General features: G+C 35.9%; 1 protein-coding gene across 2 annotated transcripts in view; it reads right to left on the bottom strand.

The window, feature by feature from the left end:
• Positions 1 to 18,371, bottom strand: part of LOC145989846 (endoplasmic reticulum lectin 1) — a 94,287-nt gene that overhangs the window by 20,954 nt on the left and 54,962 nt on the right. The window contains exon 7 of one of the 2 annotated variants that reach the window (XM_083125297.1): positions 14,697 to 14,756. The exons of the other annotated variant lie outside the window; for it this stretch is intronic. Coding sequence (XP_082981423.1) covers positions 14,697 to 14,756 — 60 coding nt within the window. The remainder of the gene's footprint in view (positions 1 to 14,696; positions 14,757 to 18,371) is intronic. 2 annotated transcript variants of the gene reach the window in all.

An 18,371-nucleotide genomic window follows, 5' to 3' on the forward strand; every position in this document is an offset into this window, starting at 1 on the left:
CAGTTTCTCCGTATTTACCTACTACCACGTCTCTCATTTCCCAAATATGAAAAGCCATATAATCAGTAACAGGCACAGTACTTTCTTAAAATGGCTTGGTAAAAGAACAAATGTAAATATGGCACCCTTTCTTAGTTGGAGTCCTATATTTTCCCCTATTTCGACATGAAACCACCTGGCAATGCCTTAGTCCCATTCTAGGGGGACATAGCAGGGAATAATTTGATATGATATGGATCATAAGATTCTTAATTAAAATCTGCAGATGATTATTAGCGATATGTCCCTAAGTGCACAGGGTTTTGAGAGTGTTATTAGATAATTATTACACCACTGCAATTAACAAACGAACATTATCTTGGAAACTGAAAGCCCTAACTGAATGAATTGTATGGGAAACAAAGAGTGCTTTCTATTCAGACATGGGAGTAAGAACCTTTGCCTAGTTGTCAATTACTATGCATATTGGAAATTATGCCAAAGATGCAATTGCGTATTATGCATATGTTATTGAAAAATTATTGCAAGGGGGGGGGGGGGGAGGGTGATCACTTTTCTGTATAATTTCAATCAACCTGTGTGAAAATCTAAATGGAAGCACCAAATCAGACATTTCACAAGATTATTTTCTCCCTTCTTTTTAAATGTTTGAGGTGCTTATAATATAGGCAATTTTAGGCACAATGGAATTTACATGTGATTGTGATACCATGAATATATTTCTGCACTGAAACCCTACAATCTGTTCACAGGAAGAAAATGTAATAATCCTGGGCTGTGTTTGGGTATTCTTTGAATGTTCTTTCATCAACTTCATACAGTCACCATTCATCATCATCATCACAATTATTCAAAAGTAGAAGACAGACAGACACAAAATAACAAAAATGCAAATACAAAAATTACAGCCTCCCTGATGGCATAGTAGTAATATTGTCACCTTGTAATCAAGGGTTCCCAGATTCAATACCATGTGGAGGCCCATTGTGGTTTGGATCCACTTTAAACTGTAGGTCCAGTCCCAATTAGCCTTTCTGTGCATGAAGTGGACTTAAAATAAACTCAAATGAAAGAAAAATTACAAGAACAAAATTGTCATTTAGGGCAAAATTCCTAGCTCTCCCACTCTATATATATTGGGTTGATGCATAAATTCGTAGGGTTTGTGTTTGGTATGACAACACTGCAGTGTTAGGAGTTTATTTATTGTTTTTATATTTATCAATTGGAGTGGCATTGCTGTGCTTGTGAATGTGCATTGAATATTACACATTTCAAGAAAGACTGTGTTATTTATGGGCTAAAGAACAATAAGTGTCCAGTAAGGGGGGAAAAAAATATTTCCGACATATTCTTCTGTCTGAGTTTAACATAGGGACAAAGGTAGCGGAGGCAGCTCAAAACATTTGTCCCTTGTATGAGGAGAATGCCAACGGCAAAACCAGGACAAGAAAATGGTTTGTTTTGTCATTACACAGAAGGGGCATTTTTGACTTAAAAGAGTGAGTTTCTCCACGTTCAGGAAGACAATCGGGCTTTAATGAAGACAGTTTAAATGGTTTAATCCACGAGAATCCACATCAGTCAACTGAAGAATTAGCAAATGTGATATACTGTGACCATTCAACCATCGTGCAACATTTGCATTCCATAGGTAAGCTTCAGGATACCGCACACTTTAAATAAAACAACCAAATCAGTGAGTAACAGCATCAAGTGCTGTGACACAATAATGCACACCCACACTCCACTATCCAGGAGCTTAGTTTGGTAGTTATTCCACCTCCTCCTTACTCCCCCTGATCTTGCACCCTCGGATTGCTACCTTTTCAGCTCTCAATCCGTCAATCTTCAAAGAAGCTGCTTTGGTGACAGAAATGCTCTTCAAACTTGGCTTGAGGATGCTTTTAACCCTGAATCAGCTGATTTCTTAAGGGATTGAATTGAAAAACTAGCCCGGTATTGGTAGACAGCCATAGACAATGAAGGAAAATATATTACTGATTAATTTATGTCTTTGGTTCATCTCAAATAAGTATCAAATAAAAATGCTTTTGCCATGGTGAAAAAAATGCTATGAACTTATGCATCAACCCAATATATGTACAGGGTTCTTCAAAAAGAAGTTGGCAACATAGTGGAAAGGTAATTAATTGAAACTTTTGTACAGATGTGACCATTTCGGAAGGTCTGTTGCTAGTTTTCCTCCCTTGAGAATTTATGAAAGGCTTGGCATTTTCCCCATGCCTCCCTCCCATCCCTTAGAGGACATGACTGAAGCCATCAAGTAAGTTCTGTAGATCAGGAGATGCTGCAGAAAGTATGGACTATCACTTTGATGTATGTATAGTTAGTTACCTGGTATGTATGTAACAGGTAACTCTGATACCTAAGGTTTAATTTCATGCCTCTTTTCATTCAAGTAATTATGAATTTCTTTTATGTTGCAAAAGTTTGAGTTGTCAAGAGCCATTCCATGTGAAAGTGGACAAACCAGGTTAATTTATTTTTATTCAAAGTATCACTTACTACATGTGAAATTAAAGGGAAAACTATGCAGAATTTTTAATTATGAATACAAACATTAGTTTAATGGCTTTTAAATAACATACTGTTTCAAACCAATTACATTTGTAGTAGAAGTGAGATTTTATGTGTGGTGTTTCCACTTAATTTAGTTTCATTGTGATATATTATTATACCCAGTGACAGATTAAGGTGGGTGCTATTGACGCTGCAGTATTAGGCTTATTCCTGAAATAGGTCCAGATGAAAATAGACGAGAATTTTCCGAAAGCTGAACAGTTTTCTTTTGCTATATTAACCTGAAAATAAATCTTAGAATAAAATTTGGAACCTCAATTTTGGATGCCTAGACACAGCATTACTTATTATAGTTACTATACAGCATCAGTCCCAATTTCGTCTTATTCCGGCCCTGATTATACCATAACAAAACTATAAGTTAATTCTAATTTTGTTCTAATTGTCACATTTCTTGTTTTCATATCTTAAGCTCTGAAGTATCCTACTTCATTTCTGAAATAAACCTTAGTTTCAGGAATCTATTTATGATAATTTTGATATCCTTTGCATTGTTCCATAACCCTACAAAGTAAATAATGTGCATGTCGTCACACCCATCATAAAATTCATCACACCCGTCACAGGCAATAAATGTTTATAAAAAAAGTATGTAGTAATATTTTTTTAACTAAAAGCATCTAAATGTAGATTAAAGTTTGCTCTGTGAAAATAAATTGTTTCAGTAAACCTATATTTCACAGAGTTTACTGAAAGACTGAAGTCAAGTCTTGGAAGTGTCACACACGTCACAATTACAAAAATGTATTTTCTGTAGCTGAAAATTAAGATGAGAGAGGAATCTTCTGAAATTACATAACTTTCATCAAGGGAAATGAAATTACATGAATTGTTAGAGTCAAATATTTGAAGATGCTAAGAAAATAAATAAACAATGAATGTGAATTTGTCTGAATGTCACACCCATCAAAATGGAATTGCGCTCAACACCATTTTGAATAACCTGTTTACATACACACCAACCACAAAAGGTTTGAAATGCTAGCACAACAGGTAATAAAGTTCACAGTGGGTCTAAGCATATTAGAACAAGCAAAAACAACAAATTTTGAACAATTTGTTTCACATTATCTACATATAAACTAATTTTAAATCTTACTTAAGATACAAATCTTTTGTTTCCATTTTGATTCACATAAATATTAACAGAAGGTTAAATGACACAAGATGGAAAAGAGTAGTGGATGTAAAAAGTAAGTATTTAAACAAGTGTGCATAAGTCTACTTTCAATGTCATAAATAGAGTAAAAGTTTATGGGTTATTTTGTGTAATACTTAATATCTCTACAAATAGTTACAATTTTAAAATGCCTTCAATATGCTGTTACAAATATAAAAGTTTATTAATTCATGAACCATGCTTTTGTAGTAAATTTCCAACACCATAGCTTCGTTTTCTAGGGTGAAAACCTATAATATAATATAATAATATATAATATAATATATAATTCATGATGTGAATGATTCATTCATGTTCTTTATTAAAACTCTGTGTAGGGTGAGTCAAAAGTCCCTTAACACCCTCTACAAAATGTAAAGGAGTTGTGCTGGGTGCAATTGACCATTATAAAAACAGATTAGGCCCAGGAGGAACCATAGTTGTGTCAAGGTGAAGTCCACCATATTGTTGGTCATCATATTGAATTCCACTCAAAAATTTTAAAAGGGAAAAAGGGTGATATCACATTTCAAATCAGGTTTCACGAGCAATGCAGTGATGAAGGTTTTTTCAATGTATCTTTAACCAGTAAAAATTTATGAATGGATTCCTCATGAAATTTTAGCCTGACTTGATATACGTATATGGTTCCTTCTGAACAACCTTTGATGTTAGTCCTACGCTGAAGTTGAGGAGAGCCAGAAGAATTTATCAGAAAAACCAATCTTCTTGAGAACAACTTTATTTTTCACCAACCGTTTATAAATGTCCCCAAAAACCTTACCCCAGATATCAGACACACAACATGAGATTTGTCTTTTCAGTTTGTCAAGATGCAGGAACTTTAAATTCTCGTTGCAATTCCATATTGAAACTGCATGTACGCTTCTTGGCCATGCTTATTTACTGCTCTACAAATAACAGAACACACACAAAATAATCTCTCTTTTTAGCATGAAATGTTTCTCAAATTTAGACTTGGTTTTCAAAATATCTCCTAGACTTTTATAAAATGGGTCAATAGTGGCTTTTTAATAATATCGACGGGACAACTGGTACACATCTCTGAAACGGGACTGTCCCGGTCAAAACGGGACATATCATCACCCTACCCTGGGAATAACCTGTTTCTATCATGACTAAAGCCCGGATTTCTATGTAATTACATATTTTTTCCTTTATATGTACAAGCGTGGAATTAAAATATATTGACGAATTACGTCAGTAGAGATGTCACAGTGAAGTTTTATATTACATATTTTTACATATTTTACTAAATGTTACATATTCCTAAGATATGAAATATTTTTTACATAAAACAGTCCTTAAGAGGAAAATCCAATGAACTTTTGGCTTACTAGTTAAAAAAGTATCTTCTCACTTCCCCTCCCCATTTCCAGGTCTAAAAAAATATAGTAACTTAAAAGTGTGATTTTCCTTCGTTGTACGTACATAGCAGTTCGTTGATTCGCCGCATCATAACAATTACATCAAGATTCGACAGTGTTTCAGTTTCCAGTTTGTAACATGGAGCGGCAAGCAACACACAGAGAACGAAGAGAGCCAACAATGGAAGGCGGCAAGTACAACGCTGAGAGGCACTTACCTTTCATCCGTACATTGTTGTGATCGTTTTGATTTTTGCAGCCGGCGGCGACAAATCTTGAATGAAGTATTGTTAACTCAACCGTAGAATTTCGTATATATATTTCGTCGCCTTTTCATTTTAACCATTGGAGTTTTAAGAAGAGCTTACCTCAGTATTTAAACAGTGTTTTGGCTGTAGAAAGCTGGAATGGCTCCGCCTACCTCCTCGTTATCTCAAAAGTTGCGATCTTGGATAGCAGTCGATGATGCATTTACTACGGATGGTAAAGTTATTTTTTGTCGAGTGTGCGATAAAAAAGTTGGGTGCACTATGAAGTCTCAATTAGATCAACATGTTCGCACTTCACTTCATGGGAAAAACAAACAACTACGGAGTGAAAAGAAGCAAGTTTTACTAACCCAGATGCAAGAGGATTCTTCATTCAGTGTGTTTTACAAGGAAATGTGCGAAGCAATGATTGCAGCAAACATCCCTTGGTATAAAATTCAAGTACCGAAGTTCCGGGATTTTCTGGAAAAATACTGTGGCCGTAAACTTCCTGACGAGTCAACCCTTCGAAAGCGATATCTTCCACATTCCTACAAAGTAGGGTGACCAGACACATGCATTCAAAAAAGAGGACATAGCATGGTGAAAAAGGAGGACAAAGTCATAAAAAAGAGGACATCGCAAAAAATGGGAACACATTTTGCCATTACTCATAATTTAATCAATATAAAAATAATAAAAACTACCAACACTTTACTCACAGATAATTCTGATGATATTTTCAATAAATTCCTCCTACTTTTAAGCAACAAAAGCAATCTCCTAATCTATTGTTTAACATGACAACCATAACTAAGAATATCTATAGTTTGAAGCATAGAATTTTATTATTTTTTCCAATTCTTGTATATTAGAATGTAATATCCCCATATGTGAATTTAAAAATTTCCCGACGCTGTGGAAATCACGAATTTTACGTCACTGTCTTTTATTTTATTATTATTATTTTTACAATTTTCGAGAAGTGTCAAGACACTTACAATGCAGAAAACATCAAGAATTAACTACTTTTAAAAATTACCATTTGAAGGTTCCTGACTGCTCGGGATCCTGAAAAGTGTGGAAATAATTCCCCGAAGTTGAGATCGGAACAGGAAATTCTTTTTACCTATCTCGGTACCGGCTTTTCTGGATCCCGCACACCCCCACTAATGACTCAGTTGGGAAAATGATCGTGTTCAGCTCCCAGATGCTAGGTGAGCATTGCTCGAATACTTAACGCGCCCAATCTGGATCCAATTTTTCTTGCAGACTGAAATCAATTTTGATTTAATAGGGCGCAAATAATTTCATGGGACGCCCTTGCATTCTCTCTTTTACAACTTTTGCGCCTCCCCGATGGTGTAGTGGTAACATCGTAGCCTTGTGATCAAGGGGTCCTGGGTTCGATACCCGGTGGAGGCACATGGCAGAGTGATTCGGATCCCACTTTAAACTGTAGCTCTAGTTCTGATTAGCCTTTCTGTGGACTTACAGCCACAAATCGATCAATCAATTTTACAACTTATTTTCATTTAGATCATTCGGCGCCCAGAGCCGACTTCCGCCATCCCCTAACTACAGTTCTAAACTTGAGAAGACTAAGAAAAGGAGGTACTGCGAGCGAAGCGAGCAAGAAAATTTTACGAAAAGTATTTTTATTTGCATAAAATTTGAAGTTGTGGGCGGTAATTGCCCTCTGTTGGAACACTTAGCCATCAATGTTTGCCCCCCAGAACTCATTTCCGTCCAAGGTTGGGGGAGCAATGCCCCCTGTGGTTGCGCCACTGGATGCTATCAAAAAAGGAGGACATTTACAGATTTCTAAAAAATCCGCCCGGACGCCGGACAGACACCTAAAAAGGAGGACATGTCCGGATAAAAGAGGATGTCTGGTCACCCTACTACAAAGAAACTTTAGAATCAATTAGGGCAGAAGTAGGCAGTTCCTTTGTGTGGATTTCCATCGACGAAACAACTGATGCTTTGGGACGGTATGTAAGTAATTTCATTGTTGGAACGCTAATTGCTGATTCTCCATCTACCCACATCTCATTGCATGCAAAGTTCTAGAGCGTACTAATCATTCCACCATAGCACGATTTGTGAATGACAGTCTTAAATTGTTGTATCCGGATGGCGTACAAGAAGAGAGACTTCTTCTCATGTTCACAGACAGTGCGTCATACATGTTAAAAGCTGATACGGCACTTAAAGTGTTTTATCCTAACTTGATCCACTTTACTTGCTTGGCACATGCTCTCCAACGCATTGCTCAGGAGGTGAGAGGCAATTTCCCGGAAGTCAACCAACTTATTTCTTCCACGAAAAAGGTGTTTCTGAAGGCACCACAACGTGTGCAAGTTTACAAGGAACAATTGCCAGGTGTACCACTTCCTCCTGAACCTATTCTTACTAGATGGGGCACTTGGAAGTTTTACAACGAACATTTTGAAGAAGTGAAATCTGTGCTTGACTCATTTTCGGCGGACTCAGCTGTATCGGTACGCACTGCTCAAAATCTCTTCAAGGACACCAAACTTGCTTGCGATATGGCATACATAAACAGCAATTTTGGTTGGATTGATACAAGCATAAAAAAACTTGAAACTGTTGGGCTTCCTCTCCTGGAAGCCATGGATATATATGAGGATGCAAGAAAGAAACTGTCTGCTGTTGGAGGAGATGTGGGAGAGAAAGCTCGAAGAAAATTTGACGCAGTGACTGAAAGAAACCCAGGTTACGTCAGCTTATTTACAGTGAACTGCATTCTCAATGGTGAAACAGTTAACCCTCCCAATGATATTTCTCCCGACCACATTCACCTCCTGAAGTACGCTCCGGTTACTTCTTGTGATGTGGAGAGAAGTTTATCTGCGTACAAGAACATATTATCTGATCGGCGACAAACATTTACTTCTGAACATTTGGAAATGTACCTGGTAACATATTGTAAGTTAAATAATTAAATACAGTGCCTGCCCCAAGATCAAAGGTAACCTGAATTTTTGTAAGTGCTTTTTGAGTGAAAAATTTGGGCAACGAAAATTTACTACTGAACATTTTGAATGGTACCTGGTGACATTGTATATTAAATATATTCAAATTGTGGTTAATATTTTTGCTCTATAAGAACATAAAAAATACTTAATGTAAGCATTGTAATATTGTAACTTCAATTTTTGTAAGTCTTTTTGAAATAAACATATCCCTTTGTAAGGAAAAAATGTAACAAAAATAGGAAGTAACGTTTGGAATAAATATTTATAGTACATATTTCATTATGAATTTACATATTTTTTACATATTTCAGACATTTTTATTACATATTTATGTACATATTTTAGGGGTTGATATTACATAAAAATCCGGGCTTTAATCATGACCAATTGTACTCAGCATTGTAGGGGGTGTTAAGGGACTTTTGACTCACCCCGTATTATACATGGGATCAGTTTCACATCAGTACAACTCTAGTATGTAAATATGTATGCATGTATGTGTGTGTGTGTGTGTGTGTATACACAAGTTTGAAAAGAAAATTCCAAAAATACCTCAGTCTGAATACATCACTTACCTAAATAGGGGAGACCGGGGTAATTAGAACATGGGGTTATTGGAACATGTTAATGTAGAATAATTTAAAACGAAAAGACTGGTGTAATAACATTTCATACCTATGTACCTACACTAAACCTACATGCAGAAAATTTGTTATTGGAATAACTACACAAAAGTAAGTTTTATTTGACTTTTATTATACACCTGCAAAAAATGATGTGACGCATGTTTGGTGTTTCTCTGCTTCTGCATATACTGGATGTGAATGAAAGAACCCTTGCAAAATTTTCTTCACCCCTATAATAAAACATAAGGGCACACATCTTTTCATGTGAGTTTGGTTGTCTATGGGCATTTTGCCTGGTTTTTATAAGCAAAGTTCTTATTACCCCAAAAATTTCTCCAAAGGGGTTATTAGAACATTGCGTAATTTGCTTGATTTTGCTTGGGGTAATTAGAACAGTCATGGGGTAATAAGAACATCATCTTGAAATACCATGAATATGACAATAAAAATAATACATTGTCATAACAACATTTGAAAATGGTTAGGCTAAGTTCAAAGTTCCACATTTGTGCAATATTTATAATAATTTAGTCATAACAGTTATTTTTGACTGGCAATATGAAAAACAAATATCTTCAATCATATGTGTTCTTTCAGACAAGAAAGATATGATACATTCAAATTTATAATTAAATTTATTGAAATTGTGTACATTTGCATTGGCATCAAGGTTTATATACAAAGGTCAACTCTTTAAAATTGTACAATGTATAATATAATGTCATACTTGGTATTTTGTATCAACATTCAAAAAACGGTAATTGTAATCATTAGATAAGTATATTGTGATATACATAGTAAAATAGAATCAGAGGATGACGATGTAGTCCTATTCAAACTGGAAAAGTACTACGCTGTATATTACGAGCGAAAGTGGTATGTTGGTAGAATTATTAAAATCTCTAATGGCCAGTCTAAAGCAACAATCAAGTTTCTGGAGGAAAAAGAAACTGGCAAGTTCGATTGGCCACGAAGACCTGATGTTGAGGAAATTGATAGGAAGTTTATATTTTACGGACCTTTGGAGTTAAATGGAATCGGTCCATTTACCCTTCCATTGTATGACATCATTAAGAGCAAGTATGAAGCTTTCAAAAAAGAAATCAAACATTCAAATCAGTAGATCTACTGGTGCCAAACTGACAAATGTTAATATGGGTCAAGTGTTCTTTGGTGTAGCTTTTGTCATGTAGCCTATATTTTATGGTTTCATATATAATTGTTTTTTGAGACTGATAAGCTTAATTTCTGTATATATTAGTTGTTCACGACAGTTAAACCTGTTAGTGTAAGTTATCTTAAGTGTTTTTAGAAGTATTAGCACTACTTGTTACAAATTGGAGTAAGTTTTCCTCCAAAAAAGATGCTTTTTTGTACTTTTTCTAATTGATATACTAGATTGTACATGTAACTATTAGAAGTTTTTTCTTTACTACATTGTAGAATGGCCTGTAACCTTTCAAATAAATCATAGAACACTGATTTTCATTCACACATGTTTGCTTCACAGCTGGGAAATTGAACTTTATGAAAAAAGACGTTAACTTGGGATTTTATTTAAACAATCATTGATAACTCCAGAAGAAGTAGAGCTATTGTGTTCAAATTTGCAGGATAAATGAGACATTTATATATGATGTTCTTATTACCCCAACAGCAATCTAAAGCTATTCAGTTGAAATTTCTAACTTATGTTCCATTAACCCCAAATGGGGTAATTGGAACAATTTTATGGTGTCATGACAATTTTTTTTTTTGGACGAGTATTTGCAATGCAGGTATGGTCATTATTTTTTTCAAAAATATACAAAAGATGTTCTTTGAAATGGTAGAAATTTTTAAAAAATCCATCAGTAACTTTCTGAGTAATTTACAGTGGAACTTCTACAGGCTGTTTCCTGTTCTAATTACCCCGGTCTCCCCTACAAATTTATATCTTATTTAAAACATGTTAAAGTATTTAATTTAACATATGAAATTAACCATGAAGACAATTAGTAAAAAGCTTCCCTACCATATATTGTTAATGACGAATATGTAATGTGTCATATTCTCACTGAACTAACTAACTCCCAAGCCTTCTTAAACCCGAAGGTTCATGGCTGCAGCAACACAGGCCTTCCATCTTTCCATATCTTGAGCAAGTTCTATATACTCTTTTCCATCCCTACCATTTTCCCTTAAGTCCATCTCAACGTTGTCCCTCCATCTTTGTCTTGGCCTTCCTACAGGTCTCTTACCATCAGGTTTCCCAACAAGAATCCTGTAAACTCCTCTTTCCTCTCCCATTCGTGCCACATGGCCTGCCCATCTAAGTCTTCTTGATTTAATTATTCTAATAATATCTGGACATGAATACAAATTATGTAGTTCTAAATTATGTAGTTCTAAATTATGTAACCTTCTCCACTCACCTGTCTCCTCATCCCTTTTAGGTCCAAATATTTTCCTAATGATCTTATTTTCAAATACTCTCAATTTATGTTCCTCTTTCAATGTAAGTGACCAAGTTTCACATCCATATAATACTACAGACAAAATTACTGTTTTGTATATTTTAACTTTTAGTTTCTTAGATATTAAACGAGAAGACAAAAGTTTATGAAGAGAGAAGTAACATGCATTTCCTGAATTAAGCCTACTTTTTATTTCCTCTTTAATATAATTTTCATTTGTTAATATTACTCCTAAGTATTTGAATTTGGAAACTGGTTCAAACGAGTTGTTATCAATAATTAGATTTTGATTATTACCTAACACTTGGTTTCAGCCTGTAAGCATATATTTAGTTTTCTCTTTGTTAACTTCCAAACCTATCGCTTTTAGCAGTTTTGAAAAATATTTTAGCATTATTCTTAATTGTATTCACACCATCCCCCAGTAAGTCTACATCATCTGCATATGCTAACAACTGAGTCACACCATTTAATTTTAGTCCTTCTTTAGTTTCTTTTACCTTCCTAACAGCATATTCTAAGGCAAAATTAAAGAGCAATGGAGATAATGCATCTCTTTGTTTTAACCCATCATGAATTGTAAATTTGTCAGACATATTAATTAATACCCACACGAATTTTACTTTCTGTTTCACTGGTGCATATTTTTATCATACTAACAAGCTTCTTAGGTATTCCAAACTCTACTAATATATTATATAATTTCTCTCTTTTGACCGAATCATATGCTTTTTTGAAATCAATGAATAGCTGATGGACATTTTGATTATATTCCCACATTTTTTCAAGTGTCTGTCTGATGTGAAAAATTTGATCTGTAGTTGCTCTGTTACGTTTAAATCCACATTGATAATCACCTATAATTTCATTAGCATATGGGGTTAGTCTTGTTAAAAGAATGTTAGACAATATTTTGTATGTTGTTGAGAGTAGAGAAATTCCACGGTAATTATTGCAGTTCATTTTATCAACTTTTTTAAATACAGGAACAATTATGGATTCTTTCCACTGTTGAGGGATTTCTTCTTTATTCCATATGAAACAAATTAATTTATGAATTTGACATATTAATGAATTTCCACCATATTTAATTAACTCAGCTGGTATTAAATCAATGCCAGGTGTTTTATTATTTAGCCTTAACTTCAATCAAGTTAGGTTCTGGAACTAAAGGTTCTGCTGTGTGGACTTTATTTACTTCTGATTTATCTCCTATACCTCATATGCCAGTCATATTCTCACTGGCATATGAGAATTACAAGGTAATTCAAAATTGTTGCTGGGGGTTTCTGTGGCTAATAGTTTTCAACCTGGGAGCAAAAGGGCGGAGCTACTTTCAGAACATGAAAGAGGTAACTCGAAAATTTGTATATATAGAATCAACACTGCAGAATGCTAAAAAATTACAGAGCACATAAGATGCACTTACTTCTCTCTAAATGTCCTCTGGTAATTACGCTATGTGGCCATTCGTCACCGGACACCCCATACCAGTACGTTAATCCGGTCTCAGCACCACATCAATATCATGTAGGGCCACCTTTCGCTGCAATGACGTCCGCAACCCTTCGAGGAAGACTTTCCACCAATTTGCGATACGTATCGACGGGAATCTTGCACAATTTCTTCTGCAAAGCGGCAAACAGCTCAGTGGTGTTTTTTGGGCGGGATGGCCTGGCTCTCAAGCGGTGCTCCAACTCGTCCCAAAGGTGTTCAATGGGGTTGATATCTGGACTTTGGTGTGCCCAAACAAGTTTTTTCACACCCATGTCCTCGAACCACGTGTTGATAATGCCTACCGTATGACATGGAGCATTGTCGTGCTGAAACAGGTATGGGCCAATATCGAATTGTTCCCACAATGTCGGTAGCGCAGAATTGTCCAGAACTTTTTGGTATGCATCGGCATTCATGTTTCCCTGAACTAAAACACGAGGACCAAGACCATACCACGAAAAGCAGGACCACACCATGATGCCACCTCCGCCGAATTTCACTGTGGGTACGATACAGTCCTGTAAACAGCGTTCAGCAGGCATACGCCACACCCACACACTTCCATTGGACCGCCACATCTGGTAGCGAGATTCATCACTCCATAGGATGGATTTCCATTGTTCGAGAGTCCAATGGCGGCGTTCCTTGCACCACCGTAACCGACGGGTCGCATTGTGGGCTGTGATATGTAGCTTGTGAACTGCTGCGCGACCATGAAAACCAAGTGCGATGATCTCCCGGTGGACAATACGATCACTTGCAGCACTACTGGAAGCCGACCGAAACTCCTGTGCCACCATCTGTAACGACACCTTCCGGTTTGACTTCACCACACGTTTCAAGCATCGACGGTCACAATCTGTTAATATTTTCGGTTTACTGGGTCTGGGTCGGCATGTCATAACCCCCTCTCGCTTCCACTTCACGATATCATCACTCACTGTCGACCGAGGTATCTGAAATTTGTTGGAAATCTCACGTGTCGAATGCCCAAATCTGTGGGCTCCAATGATTGTCCCTCTTTCTGCCTCACTCAGTTCGCATTGTCTGTCCATATTGACTGCTGTAGCTGGTATGAGTGTATTCTCAACCGGCAACACCTTTTATAGGTTGTATGATGTGTACAGATGATCCCGAGCACTTTTTGAGAGGTGTCCGGTGACGAATGGCAACATAGTGTATAGTGTAACTACTTCTGTTTCATTAACAGCATCAGACAGCATTATCTGAAGGTGGATACTAGTTACATACCATTGCTGCTGCACTGTGATGAAGAACTTTGTTTCAAAAAATTAAAGAGCATACATATTTCTTTCTTTTGAATATTCAACATTTTAAAGTTTGTCATCATCCTTTCCCAGTCTCAATGAAACAGTACAGTGTTGCTATACAAAAGATCTCCAATTACCATTTCATGTTTGTGAACAGTTTTATTTTGTTGTTGCAAATTTGTAATTAATAGACCAGAAATTTGAAATCACCTTGCATTTGTCATTAGCCGTCATCCATTTTTCCTCTCTACAAGCATGCAAAAATACCCAAGTCATACCACTGTTCCCGCATACCATGCAGGCTTATTTTTCCCCAGACTATGCATATTTGATATAATGGCTTTTGAAGTAAAGAATACCCAAAATGATTTCATATGCCAACAATTAAAGAACATATATTAATAACACCTCTTGTACAGTTTGTGAAAATAGTAACAAGACAAACCTGTCCATCAGCATTTCTGTCTATGGAGAAAACAGCATATATCTTCTGAAACTGCTCATCCTGTTGGGAAAATGGATTATCAGCTTCAAGCAAACCCAGTACGAAAAATAATGAACTGAACAAATCAGTGTGTTTTGTACAGAAATATATTCTACATGTACATAATGTTTATAACTAAGAAATCAAATAGAACACAAATTTGCCACAAAATTGTGATAACAAAATAATGTAAAAAATAACTAGGAAAAAAGTGTTGAAACAAACTGCAGAACGACTGTGAATGTGAATGTAAATATTCTTGGCACAATTTTCATCAAAAAAATTGTAAAAATCTCTCCAAATTTATAATCCAATGTGGTCAGGGTACTGATTCTGGAATAATATTTATTATATTTTCGCACATTAAGAAAATAATTACACAATCATGGCACCCCCCCTGCCCCAATGTGGCAATATGCATTTTCTGACAGAGAAGGTACATGGTTGAAAATCCATAAGGCTGTGTATTACAAACCAGCAACAAGAGGGAAAAGCTGCACAATGACAATTTGTGCCAGAGAAAAGAATGAATATGAATATGAATTAAAATTTTTGGGTGCGTCAGCACTTAGGCTATTTTCCACCCATCACACTATACGGGGTCCAGCCCCTTATCATAACAAAAATAAAAAAGTGTGTCTGAAAAGTAAAACTTCCTTACCTTGGTTAAAAGCTGAAGCTAAAAAAGCGCTCAGCACAAATAAGGACAAAACACAGGACAACACAGAATTATACTGGCCATGGGGCCAGTCGCCAGAGCCTCGTTAGTCTGCAAAATGCAGTTCAGGGTGTACTATGTGGAAGTGAGGTTGACAATTGGGTGTACAGGGTCAACGAAGTTAGTAGTAAGGTGTGTTTTATACAGCGTATATTGATACACATGTAGACTGAATTGTAATTTCTGCAAATATGCAGTATAAAGAAACAAACTGCCGGAGTACTTGTTGAGGCTAGTGTACTATGTGGAAGAATCACCCCTTCTAGAGCAAAGAAAAACATCTAGAATTTGAAACTCTTGAAAGACAAATATTAATGAAAAATGAACAAATAACCACAGTAACTTCATTGGTAAAACAATGACATGGTATGGCAGAGACCAAGCTTCAAGTCCTGGTCAAGTTTGCATTTTCACTTACATTACTTCGAAGTATCTTCAAAGTTTGAACACAAGTACCGTATTTATGCGTGCATAGTGCGCGTGCATAGTGCGCATGCATGTATAATGCACACCCTGGTTTTTGATGGGTAAAAGTTACAAAAAATTACATCTCGTATCTAAGGCGCAGTACAATCCAGTTTTAAGAAATGGCTTTCTTGGTTGTAAGTCGTTAAGCTGTTGCTATGCTGATCAACAGTGAATAACATCATACCTATTCAATGAGTCACCTGTTGCAATGTGGACCAAGAGGAGAATATCCTCTTGTGTAAACAATAAGTCTCCAACCCATGCCACCTCCCCCATCTCCCTCCACTGTGTTTAGCATTCCAAAGCTTTTACTCTTTAACCACCTTATTTATTCTGTAATAGTAGAAAGCAAGATCAAAATTACATTATGGATTTGCAGTGCTCAGGAAGTTATTTTGTATTATTTCTCGCCCAACAAATACTGCTGATATGCATCCCATTCCCATGTGATGGAAGGTGCATGCTCGAATTCTGCCAGAGTTGCACTGCTTTTCTTAGTGTCACAGAACATTACATTACAAAGTGAAAAATTGTGTGAAATAGCATTCAAACTTTTATACATGGTTTTGCTTATTCCTTCTTTACTTTTCTAAAAGAACTTCAAAATATATCTACATTTTCCGTGACTAATGTAACATTTTTAGAAGGCACATTTAGGACCTTCAAACTAGCAGTTTGCAGCACAAGATTTCTTCCATTAAGGAATTTACACACTCCATATATATATTATTATTTGGCCAGAAATACATTTTAATTATTGTTTTCTTTTATCCAAAGCACCATAGAAATCAGAACGTTCCTTCATTTTGTGATGAACTTATTTCACATTAGTGTCATTATCTTGAATGGAATACTGTTGCCACATTCAGAATCTGCATGATTTAAGCTTTATGATATATAACATGATAGGGTTCCGTAAACATGAAAAATCAATGCAATTGTCCCAAAATCATGAAATGACCCTGTATGGTTTCATGTCGGTTGTCTGAATTATTCTGTGCATAATACGCACCACAGTTTTTGGGAGCAAAAATTTTGGAAAAAAGTGTGCATTATACATGAGTAAATACGGTATATGTCCTTACCTGCATCAGATTAGAATGGCAATAATGTGAGAAGGTACATACCCTATGTTCCTAATTGCATCAACTTACAAATAATGTCAGTAGTGTCATTAAGGTGTTTAAAAAAGTATCATGTTAATGTATAATGTATATATCTAAAAATACAAACTACAGTGAGCATCTGACTGCCACACTAGAGACCTGAGCACAATTCTTGGAGTGGTGATCTCGGGCGGGAGGATTTTTTCCCCAATCACCCATCATCTACTCAATGGTTACTGGGGACAACCTTGGATGGCAAAGGGTGTGCAGTGACATGCTACCAATTACATCATCTCCCCTATAGCTGAAATCGACAATATGTGGGTCCTACATGCCTTCATGGCACAGAACTATGCACAGAGGATAGTTTACGCATAAACACACACAAATACATACCCAGAGAGGGAGGGAGAGAGGGGGGAGGGAGATACACACACAAAACACATGTGCACGCATGCTTTGATGAGATTTATCACATTTGCCAGTAAATGTATTCTTTCCTAGTTATATAAGGTAAGTTATTTGTTAAAAGTAGGCCTACATATTACTTTATACTTGAAGTACTTCATAAATTCAGTGATAAAAGCTTTTTGTTCAAAAATACCTACACAAAGGATATGTCTTATACGCTGACAAATACAATAGTTCAAGATTAAGTGTGTAACACTTGTGCCATTCTGAAAGATTCCTTGGATGCTGGCTTAAAAGAAAAAAGGCCTGATGAACTAGATGTCTATTTCTGTACCTACTCACTGAAACAATTGTATTTTAACAATACATTTGTCTTATTTTTGCCAAAACACTAGCTTTCTGACATGTTCACACCAACTCCACAATTGGAAGGTGTAAAATGGTGAAGCTGGAATTCTAATGTAATCTTGTTAACAGACTAAGGTAAAGTATTGCCAACAAATCTGGTCACAGTATGTCTTATATCAAAGATGTGCCATCCGTCATGATGGTTGAACTTGTTCATGTTACCGAACATTAAGGGGCATAGTGTGTTCTTATTCTGCATACACATATTTATGGCGAATAAAAAATCAATATTTCAGTACAAACATTGAGCAGTGTAAGAAATGATATTTCGGTGTTTGAATGTTGAATACAATACTAAATTTGATCTAAAACTTTATGCAAACTAAAAGTTTGCATTCTATAGCACGTTTATGTAGCTATTCCTGTGTAAAGAAGTTTACTTTTCCATCCCAAATTTTGCAACAAAATTAATCAACGTTCAGGACTCACAAGACAATTCAGACTGTGGAAACTGTTGTGTCAGTAAATAAACTCTAAATTTTGTGTTTCAGAGTTTACTTCATATTTTGCACTTTATTTCATGTT

Source organism: Lepisma saccharinum, chromosome 7, assembly GCF_977018435.1.
Source record: "Lepisma saccharinum chromosome 7, izLepSacc3.1, whole genome shotgun sequence".
Classification (NCBI taxonomy): domain Eukaryota; kingdom Metazoa; phylum Arthropoda; class Insecta; order Zygentoma; family Lepismatidae; genus Lepisma; species Lepisma saccharinum.